The 11,523-nt window shown below is 36.9% G+C and overlaps 1 protein-coding gene across 4 annotated transcripts in view; it reads right to left on the reverse strand.

Annotated features, from left to right (window-relative positions):
• The window catches only part of LOC117122639 (tetratricopeptide repeat protein 23-like), an 11,448-nt gene extending 4,019 nt beyond the window's left edge, over positions 1-7,429 (reverse strand). The window contains exons 1-11 of one of the 4 annotated variants that reach the window (XM_033268310.1): positions 7,125-7,429; positions 6,879-6,912; positions 6,227-6,333; positions 5,151-5,298; positions 4,350-4,473; positions 3,174-3,330; positions 2,591-2,701; positions 2,140-2,349; positions 1,482-1,567; positions 659-786; positions 242-391 (exon numbers count right to left, since the gene is read on the reverse strand). In XM_033268310.1, the coding sequence (XP_033124201.1) occupies positions 242-391; positions 659-786; positions 1,482-1,567; positions 2,140-2,349; positions 2,591-2,701; positions 3,174-3,330; positions 4,350-4,473; positions 5,151-5,298; positions 6,227-6,327 (1,215 nt within the window). In that variant the 5' untranslated portion in view covers positions 6,328-6,333; positions 6,879-6,912; positions 7,125-7,429. Of the gene's footprint in view, positions 1-241; positions 392-658; positions 787-1,481; positions 1,568-2,139; positions 2,350-2,590; positions 2,702-3,173; positions 3,331-4,349; positions 4,474-5,150; positions 5,299-6,226; positions 6,334-6,878; positions 6,988-7,124 lie in introns of those variants that run through there. The other 3 variants (XM_033268311.1, XM_033268313.1, XM_033268312.1) reach the window with 3 other exon arrangements.
• Between the last annotated feature and the right edge of the window lie 4,094 nt (positions 7,430-11,523).

Raw genomic sequence — 11,523 nt, forward strand, 5'->3', positions numbered from 1 at the left:
GTGGAATATTAATAAAATGTGTTGAGAATGATGTTGCTTCCATTAGGTTTGTTTAGAGTCATTTGGGGGAAGGGGGGGCGTCTATTCCAAATGAGGCTGTACAGGGGGAATTTATTTGAGGGGCGTTTATTCAAATAAATATGGCATACATTATAGAAATTACAATATGAAATTTGATTATGAATTTCATATAATATAAAATCTACAAACAGGTAGTTTAAAATAGCTCCATGTACTGTACCTTCTTAAAGTATGTTAATGATTTATCCAAGTTTCCTTGAGACATAAGGAGGGAGCCATACAGCTTGTAGCTTTCTCCGACCTCTTCACTTAGCTCACCATATACTGTACACTTAGCTGATATAATACACTTCAATAGTTCTATTGCTTCCTGTTATTATTTAATAAAACAAAAAAATAATATTAATATGTTTACTTTAAATTTCAATTTTTGCTACAACTTAGCCATTTTGCCACAACATGCCTCATATGTTAAACAACACAGTACACTTTTTTGAAAATAGTACAGCATTGTCTTCCAGTGTACTGCTATTTCACCAACAGAAGAAACCCATTGGAAAATACGTCTTTGAACTTTCATGGGAAATCTTTGGTGTTCCAACCAAAGAAATCCACTCTGGTCCTACCAGTAACTTACATCGGTACGCTGGGTTCGTATTAATAACTTGCAGAGTTCCTCTTGTACTTCAATAGAATTGGTGTGATGCTCCCCATGAACAACGCTGTATGTACCTAAGCTTTCTTCAAGGTAACGCTCAGCGGCAGCTGAAAACCAAGTAGATTAGTACAGTAGTAAGGAGCTTGATAGCAAAAAAGCAATCAAAGCCGATGAACTCATATTCATACAGTCATATTCAATGGTGGTTCTAGGACAGAGTGAAGGAAGCAGTCTAGGAAGGGATTGAGAATTTCAATTGCAGGTTATAGTAGGCCAGTGGCCTTTGATCAGTGATCAGGACAAAATCCAAGTGGGCCACACCCTGAGCTTCTAGAGAAACTTAAAATTTTAGGCCATTTTAAGCTCTACCAAGACATTTTTAATGTATTACCGTAAATGCTTAAATATGCGCCCAGGCGCTTATAACATTTTTGGAGGCTTCAGTGCGGTGCTTAATCGAGAGCCACGCTTATAGAAACATGTTGGCTTGGTGCTGCCCATGCCCTTTCCCATGTTACCTATTTCACATATTCCCGTATTTCGGTAGGCCCATCATAGTTTTGGTCCTAGTCATCGTAAGTAAACATTTATAAAGAAATGCTTGCGTCTTCATTGTGTTATTTATTAATTTTAAGGAAAAATAATCAGGTTTGGTGGGGCGCTTATTCGAGAGCAGAGCTTAATCGCGCATTTACTGGTATCCAATAGGGTACTTGGCCTGTTTGGCTAGGGTTCAAGTCCCCTGCTCCCACTGATGGCTGCATTATCAACTAATTATATTGATAATTCCAAGAAAACTTACTCTCTGCCTCAGATGTGCCTGACTTAGCATAGGCTAAGGCGAGTTGATGTGCCGTCTGCCCTGTTAGTTCCTGTGGTCTTTTTGAACTACCAATTATAAAATAAAAAACGAAAACACAGTAGAATATTTTATATTAAAATAGAATGCTTTCCCTACAAGACTTGTTGGGTAAAAATGAAGATTCTAATTAATATAACAACAACTTACTGATAAAATATAATTTGTTGTTGCATTATTATTTGAGATATGCTTTTCTGCAAGATATTTTATGAAATGAAATGCTGCTTATTTTGAAAATTGTAATTAATAATAATAAAAAAATAATGAATGTGATAATTCAAGTGAGTGCCTTCTAAATTGTTGATAAAGATACACAGATAAAATGATTTATCAAAAAACATATAACAAGAACACACACTCATTAAAATTTGCACTGACGAATTATAACTAAATTTTCTGAGCCTGCTATTAATGTCTGGGAATGATTGTATTTTTCTAAGTTGCCTACTGTACGTGTGTGCTTGTTGTTCGTTCATTCACTAGGGTACACTCACTGCAAGACCCACAATGAAGGTTTATGGACCTCACTTATCTTGTAGGGGGAGGTACATTTCATTCCCATATATGTTCACATATACTGTATGTTCTTTTTTCATACTTTGAAGATGCTATGGAATGGGCCTGGAGAAAGTACTCCACAGCCCTATCGTGGTCAGCTTTGTCCTTCTTGCTCTGTTCTAGCCTCCCCATGTCCTGGTATACTGGAACTAACTGACTACTTCCACTCCCAGAATCTTCCTCAATCAGTTTTAGAGCTTTCTCGAAATATGTAAAACCAGGAGAATGTCTCCCTTGACTAGCACATAACCTACATATGAAGGAATTTAAGGTACACATCAAAAAATGTTCAAGCAATTAATGGATAAACACAGCAGTGTAGTTCAACAAATAAACTAAATAATGCAAATAATCACTTTGTAAAAAATCATTATTTTCGTAAACAGTAATCCTTGTACAATATTACAAGCAAGTGTGAAAAATGTTAAGTCATACAATTAAAAAACTAATGACAAATTAACATAATATTTTGTTATTTACAATGTACTAACCTTGCCAATGCTAATGTCACTTTGATGTCCAAATCATTCTGATTGTATAGTTTTCTTCTCTCTTCGCAACTTCTTTCTGCCTTTGCCAAGTTTTGCTCAGCTTGAGGGTATGTTTGTCATGTTAAGAATCATCACCTAATTTGAGATAATTACATCTACCTTAAAATGAAAGAATATAAAGTGTTTGAAAGCCTTACCAATAACGCTACACTATTATTTACTATATATCAATTATGTAATAAAAACATTTCATTGGTCAATTCCTCCTGATATGCAGTAGAATATTTCTTAATACTGCCCTAGTACGTGCATATTTAGTACTACCCAAAATCGATTATCACATGCCTAGCTACATGAACCATATGCGAACTGTGTAATTTTACCCTCACAGCGCTTGAAATGGCTAATGCAGACGGACATTTTGCTGTTTAATATTTACGACGTATAGCAAAACAAATACAAGTTCACATCAGGAGGTGGTCCCAATCATCCAACACCTTGGAAGTAGAATTCACTGTTTCAGCCCAAACCCTGTTTTATACTAACTACTGTAATACTATTAGGAGTAAACAACAAAGGATATTTTTTAAGAATAGTGCAAGCTCTTCCTAAGGTGTAGTATGTTGTAATCAAGGCCAGGAGCAGACCAGCTTTGTCCTCTGTGCTATTGGTAGAGTGAGCTTCCTTCAGTAACATGTTTTTAGCAAGGGTTGCATGATGCTCTGCTTGAGGGGCTAACTCTGCAATCAACAACACGTCAAATTATACATTAGTATTTTTGCAATGCTTCATTTTATTATTAAAAATTAATGATGCAAAAGAAATACTGAAATTTAAAACCTACCATAATAGAGAAACAAAAAGTATAGTTTGTCCAATTGGGATTTTAATCAAATTCCTGTGGAGTTGATGCAGGGCCTCTGGGCACTGCAGCTGCCAGGCTCCAATAGCATGAGTCTGAGGGCTGATAAAGGCCCCAGCAGGGTCCAGGGACAGAGCCCTGGTAGAGCTATGGGAGCCCAAGCTACGGCCTTTTATGAAGATACCAAATTTAAACAACTACAGTTGAAGTTGCCTAAGTATAATCCAAAATGCCATTGAAAAATTTTTGGGCTTAGATAAAATTCGACTTACAGATTGTTAATTATTTAGAGATCTGCTTAGCTCAGTCAGCTAATCTTGTGGCAGCCACTGTATGTGCGCTGAACCGTGAAGATTTCTAGGTCCCCAGTTCAATTCCCATCACTGCCTCTCCTTGTGTTTCAGCTAGAGGGCTGAAATACAAGTTACAATAGCGCACCGTCTTTCGGGTGAGACGTTTAAGCCGTTGGTCCCGTGTGCATTTATGGCCCATGTGCACGTTAAAGAACGCAGTACACCCTTCGGAAAAGAGTAGGGGATTGTCTCCGGGTGTACTGCCCAATCACCACCAGAAGGACCCCACTGAAAGTAAGTCTTCTTCTAGACTTTCGTGGGCTATCCTTGGTGTTTACACTGAATAAATCCAATCCAATCCAATTCAATTAATAGAAAACACAACAATTTGACATGTAAAATAAGATCGACTTAGAAATTATTCAGGTTAGGCAAAGTTAACTTAGGCAAGTTTAACTGTACAGGCAAATTTTTTCCTAGGCCTCTATGTGTTGGTCTTCTTGTACAGCTCCCATTGATGCAATGCTCAACAGAGAACACTGTACAAAACTTATCAAGTTATTACTGTTTTGAATGAACAAAGAAGAAGGAATTGTATAATTACCTCTTAGTTCCAAGTAAGCCTGACCTAGGCTAGCATGACTGTGGGCTAACTTCCAGTGACCATCCCCATAAACCAGCCTAGCGAGTGCTGTACATCTGATCCACTCTGTCATTGCTAAATTCACCTGAGGAGGAAGGGGAGGGGGGGGGGTGTATTTGCATCATCAATTATCATGAGCAATTCAATGTTATTTAAATACTCAAACAAATGTCTAACATCCAGAAGATGACTAATTAGTGTCAAAATATCAAATCCCAAAAATATTATCAACCTAACTTTTAACTGTATCATACATGTATACATGTATGTAGTTCTTGGCACAATAGCATGTTTGACTAAATTGAATTACCTCCACCAAGGAGGTTATGTATTCACTGCTGTTTGTCTGTCTGTCTGTCGTTCTGTCTGTTAGCAAGATTACGCAAAAACTAATGAATGGATCATCATATAAAATTAATTGGAAAGGTCCATAATAATCAAAACAGACACCATTCTATTTTCGGAAGAAATGGTCAAAGGACAAGGTATGGGTCATGGAAATTTAATTTTTTACCCTCAAGCATAAAAGCAAATAATGGAATCGCCCCATGTATTCAGGCAGCACTCAAGGAAACAATGTGCCTATCGCCCATCTGCATATTGTTGGTACTGCATTTAGGCACAGTGCCCCGTAGTTGGGGAAATTGGACCTACCTGTCAGGCAAATCCTGGTGCCACCCCTGTCAACAAATAATTCTGTTATGATCATAATGAAAATACAAGCAAAGTAAATACAAAAAAGATTAAAATATATTTCTTTACCTTATTTTTTGCTGTGAATTTCTTTGCATATTTTTGAGTCATATGTAACCTATCTTCTGGTGAGCCTTTCTGATATCCAGATTCTAAAGTCCCTTCAGAACCATATTCTGATGACAGCATGGAAGCATCATCAGACCAAACACTACTGCTTAAAAATATGAAACATTATCGGCTTATTCGACTGGTTCATTTCGTTAAGTACAAATTTTTGTACGAGTATTATTTTCATTCAACTGGTTCGTAAAATAGACTTCTTTGACAACGAAAATTAACGTAACTAGAATGCGTTAATCAGGGTTAAGTTATGCATGTGACCAAAAAAAAAAAGGCCGATTGGTAAGTTTAGCAACAAGATTTGCGTTAAGATAATTTAGATTAAATTTCAGAAAATAAAAATTATCATATATACCCACATTGAAGTAAAAAAATAATTGTAGGCTAACAGAATTCAAAAACAGGATGAAAACATTTTTTTTACAAAAACCCATACTGCCACAATCCGAAGCAGCCTTGATTACGCAGCGTGAATCGCGGTAACTATGCAGCCATTTTGTTTTTAACAGTTTTAACATTTAACACAAAAAAATTATGCCTGTGGCACTTGCAAGAAGAGAGAAATATCAGTACATAACTTTATGAAATTACTTGTAATTTTTGGAAATGATTCTATAATATTTTGGTTTAAAAAAAATGGCTCATGGTGAAAAATGTTATTTAAGTATTACGAGGTACTGTATTATGTTTATACCGGTTTATAAAATGAGCAATACAAAGCCAAATGTTATAATTTAATAATCCTAATTTGCATCTCAAATGTATTGTGATATCTGCCTCGTTTTAAAAATTGAGTGAAGAATTAATAAATGGATCTTGAAAAAAAAACAATGCTTCTGCAACTGGTATTATCATATGTTCGATAGGGTTACCTTACCACCAATGGTGATTACTGTTTTACGAATTTCAAATTGGGAAGATGATGTGTGAAGTTTTACTGTACGTTACTATAGTCTAATTGTACAATAATATGTGATTATGGAAATAAAAGGTTACGCAAAAAACAAAAACAAAAAAATTACCTGGTATCTTTCTGGTCTAAATGGTCTTCTTCTTCTTCATCATGAGTCCCAGATTTCTCTCCACTGCTCTCGTCACTCTCAAAACTATCTGAAAATGACATCTTCCCCTGAAATTAAACCAAAATGAATTGTAAGCATTTGATTTGATCCAAAGAACTATGTTGGAAACTTCAGATTGTACTCCATGTTAATTATGTTAGTGAGTGATAAAGTGATTGCAACAGGCCACAATCTTTTTCCCATTGACCAATGACAATGGATGTAATCAATTGACAGACTCGTCGTACGACGTAGAAGTAGCCTATGCAAACTCACTTCACCTGCCGATGAAAGATCAGTGCGTGAATGATGATGGACCTGAAGTGTATGAAAAATTTATCTTCTCTTTAATCCAGGCTAGGCCTAGAGACTGTTGATGAGGTACGACTGTTGATGAGGTACGACTGTTGATGTGGTACTGTACCAGACAAATCCCTGGCCCTGCATGTTGTGTGTGACCACCGCCCACCTAACATGAAACAAAAAATAGGCTAGCATAGCTAGGCCTTAGGCCTAGTAGTAATGGGCTAGCAAAGGTTCGGTAAACTAGCTAAGAGTAAGACCTAAGCGCCATACTTTTGGTATATTTGAATATCGATATTTATAAACTTACGGTTTTTCAAGTCAACAAACCAGATGTGTGCGTGCTGGAGCACTAGCGTGAAAGAGATTGTGTGTCATGTTGTCATGAACACGTTTCCAGAGTATTCAAATAGTTTGAATTGAAATAAATACAAAATACAATATTATATTAATTATAATAAACACTATTACAAATTATTTAGAAAAAGTTTTAATTTCAAGTATTTTAACGTTAGATAACAGTCAATAAAGGAATTAATCGGGATACATTCTTTACCAAATTTTTCTGGCAATTAATAATCTTTGCAGCGTGCTACGTCATTTCCGAGAAGATGGCAGAAGCACCCAGCTGGAGTTTACTTTCACTTGCAAATGGACCTTCAATATTATTGATTTGCAGTTATTAAAGTATATATTATACTGTCATTAATTTCCATATCATTTTAATTTTTGAATAGTCCTGTAAATATTATAAGAGAAGAGCTTTTAAAATTATCTGCAACATGCTTGATTGGTGCAGCTGTGTACCTTGATGATTCTGTTCTGACACGGGGACTAACAAAAAATCATGTTTTGGTTTTGCTAACCTGTAACAGGTAGCACACGAGGGACAGAGAAGGCCAGCAGATGATGATGTTATCTTGCGCATGTGTCGAATATTCCATTGTGTCACCAGGAAACGATGATTATATTTATAATATTTTAAAATATAGGAAATTTATGTAACAGGTCAGTACTGTATACAATTGGACACCAAACACAAATATTGGATACCAAAAAATTATTTGTTGAAACAGGGAGTTGTTATAACAACACCCTTGTTAAAACAAGACCAAACCAAAAATAGTAAAACGCGTTGTGATGTCTTTTTCAAATGATTGTTCCATTTATTATAAAATTGAATCCGTAAATCCGTAAATATCATTAATTGATTACACAGATGGTAGGCCTACAGATGCCTTTTATTTACTATTTTAAGGGCGCCCTCTATAAACACACGCCTGTCAAACTTTCGAAAATTATCTACAATATTTCATAAATATAACAATAATAAACAACGTAAAATCTGAATCATACCGTTACATAAGCCTATATTTAAAGTTATGAATATCACACGCTGTGATGTGTCAAAAATTCGGTGTCGCCATCATCGTCAGACTGACTGGCCTCATAATCCCATCACCATCCTCATCTTTGCTACCACAATCTATGAATCCATTTTATGGGTCATGATGGCATCCCGGGAAATGGCACTCAGACTTTCGTGTGTAATTTCCTGTTTTCTTTACGCCACAATTGTTTTAATTTTCAAAACAATTGTGAGGATGTGGGGGACCCCGGCCACTTAATCCTCTTATGTATGATTATCAGGGCTTCCGTGGGCCCGTGGCATAGCCTATTCGCTACCCGGGTCCATTGGTTAGGAGGTCTGGGGGCCGCTGGCTCCAGTGGATCGATGGGCAGATTCCTGGATTTTTATAGGACTAATTGAATCAATTATAGAGTGCAATTTCACGAGGTCATGAAAAATAAAGTATAGAAACATGAAAAGTAAAGAGCTATCCTTCCTTTATTCAAACGTGCTGAAAAGATTCATGACATACTAGGCCCCTATGTAAAGTTTACAGTGGTGAATCCATTGAGATAGAGGGGGGGGGGAGGGGCTCAAAGAATGACTTTCACTAATGGACGGTCTATCTACTTCAGCCCAAGTATGTTGGGACTGAGTTGAAAAAAATATGATTATGGCACCTCTGGACGGCAGGAAATTGCACTCTTCTTAATTTGAATATAATTTTTTTTTTTTCCCCAATTTCTGTTAAATTTTGAAAAAATTAGGGGGTGCGGAAACCTGGCCTCCCCTGAAATCCGCTCAATTCATTATTATTATTTTTTTTTTGGACAATCGAATCCCTATCAGGTCTCGTATTTTCTAACTTCTTTTGGTATATTGACGATGTCCAGAGAAATTCCTGGGAAATATTTCGAAAAAAACTTTGGCATATGCAGAACAATTGAAGAGCATTGGTTTCTCTTATAATATCTTGGCATTTTAAGCAACATTCTTTGATTTATTATAGCATACATTGACAGAATGTAAGAATTTCATATCACTGTAAATCATACAGTGGCGTAACTAGGTTCTCTGAGCTGGAGAGGCCCTGGTTCGAGAGCCCTTGACGCATATATACATGCAGTATTAGCAATTACTACTGTTTTACTGAAGTAATCCATCCACCGCCAAACATCATTCCCATGAAATCGAGTATTGTAAAATATTATTTTTTAATTAATGTTAAAAGTGAAAGTACCAATATTGTAACTATAATCTTTTAAAGAAAGAAACCTATACAGGCCATATGCCTACTTGTATTTAGCGTTTGGGTTGACAAAAACCGGCACTCGTATCTCCGCAAATGTTTATTTCCATTTTCTGTCAATTTAGTAGCTTTCTCAGTGAAAAACACTACTCTTCCAAGGGGCTCCACAATACAATAAAATCTACAGAAGAAACTAATCTACAATAAATCTTAAGCTATTACTGTTTGAATTTGGAGTAAAGGACAGTCTGGTACGCTTTTCTCTTGTCGAATTAATTCGGCTTGAGACATTAACAACTTGATTTTCTCGCTGGAGATCATAATGTACTATCAATTGGATTGTATACGTTTTTAAATATATCATTAAAGCCTCATGTAATGTGTTTGCTTTTGGTAGGTCTATACTGATTACTTTGTAAGCAGTTTTAATTATTTACAGTTTGGGGGAGGTGCGGATTTGTTTAATCTAGAGCACACCAAGATGTCTGGAAAAGGCACTCTCAGACTTTGAAATTGTCTTAATTTTAAAATTAGAAAAATTTAACCACCACTTTCTAATATGCCGACATCAAGTAAACTGCAATAATGAAAAATAACTGACACTATCGTTCGTGCAATTTAAATTCAAGCAGACTTTTACACAGAAAACTGCAATTTTAATTGTGAAATAATGGAGAAAGTATAAAATTTCACAAAAAGAGCTTGAGATGGACCTGAAAGCGTAAGTCTCACGCCATAGACTACAGTATGAATAATGCAGGCTAGTGAAGGAGTCCAAGCTGGAATTAATGAGATCCAAAGTTTCCTTTTGTCATGGTGGGACAAGCGCCTCAGCAATCATCAGCGCGGCGAAGCCTTTACATTGGAGGAAATAGAAAGGACGAGCGATATTTCTGTTGGTAACTTACATTGGTGGTCAGGTTTTCATGAAGCATAGATGACGATCTGTTTCACTGTGGATTTCCATCCATCACAATGACATCGGCGTTTGAGTGACAAATTTTACAACTGGGCATAAGGCCCTTGACATGTAGGCCTATAATTGATTATTTTAAAGTTAAATTAACAATTTTAAATGATAAAATTCAGTATTGAATATAAAGATAAATAATATTAATCAATATTTTTCTATGCATTGCTTTATTAGATTTTTTTCTATAAGGTGGCCCTAGATACCGGGGGCCCAGTTTCAATGAACCGCCTGAACCTGTGGAAGTTACGCGACTGCTAGGCAATTTTAACCTATAATGTGCAGTATTATATAAAGATAAATACTATCAATCTAGATTTTTATTTATGCATTGCTTTATTAGATTTTCTATAAGGGGGCGGGGCCCTTATAGATCGGGGTGGCAGGGGGGATTAAGCTCCCACCGGACAGGTCAAGCCCCCCCCCCAGCCGGACAGAGCTCATCGGGCAGTCAGACCCAAAAACATATACAGTAATAGGTCCACCAAGCCAACACATGTCTGTCACAGTCTGAGAGTGCCATTTACGGCCATTTAGAGGTTGATATTCTTTTTAAAAAAATCTCATTTGGGAGCTGGACCCCTCTCAACCCCTTCTCCCAGCTCGAGCCTACGAGCTCAAGTACCCCTGTCGGACAAATTAGCCCCCCAGAAAATATATCCTAGAGCCGTCACTGGTAGTTACACCACTGACCGTCTAGCATTGTGCGGGACGGTCCTGCATTTCAATTAAAAAAATTAAGCGTAAATATATGTCGTGCTACTCACTTACCTATTCTGAAACTGTTGTGCCCCCCCCCCCCTTTGAAAAAATCTGGATCCTCCCCTGTTTTGGATGAAACAAACATTTTGCCAACTCGAAACACATGCGTGATCATAAATTTCTCACGCATTTAGCACAAGTCTATGCCTGATAACGAATTACCACGAATTCAGTGGAAAATGTATTTAAAATTAGAAGAATTTGTTTTATCAACAATATAAAAACGGTCATGCAATAACTCGAGTCATTAGAGAGCTTTCGTTTATCTCATTCGAGATCAATTCACCGACAAAATTTCTCTTTCTCTACCAAAACCCAGCCAACCACGCACTTACTAGAATACGCGTGCGGTCTTAACCAACTGTTGATTTGGCCTATGTGCCTATTAAATAAAGGACCTAATAGGTCTAGCCTAATATTTTTCTTTATAGCCCTAGTCGGGGCCCTAATAGTACATTATTGCTTTGTATTGTATGTACGCACGCCGGGGGTAAATGCGGGGGTCCAATGCATGGGCGGCGGAACCGGGGGGGCCGGGGGGGCCCGGCCCCCCCCCCCCCCCCCACTTTTTGGCGAAAAATATATAATGTCTGGAGAATTTTGTATGATCGGAAATGCAAAAA

The sequence above is a fragment of the Anneissia japonica genome, unplaced genomic scaffold (assembly GCF_011630105.1).
Source record: "Anneissia japonica isolate Jap-2015-1 unplaced genomic scaffold, ASM1163010v1 scaffold287945_len1679841_cov205, whole genome shotgun sequence".
Taxonomy (NCBI): domain Eukaryota; kingdom Metazoa; phylum Echinodermata; class Crinoidea; order Comatulida; family Comatulidae; genus Anneissia; species Anneissia japonica.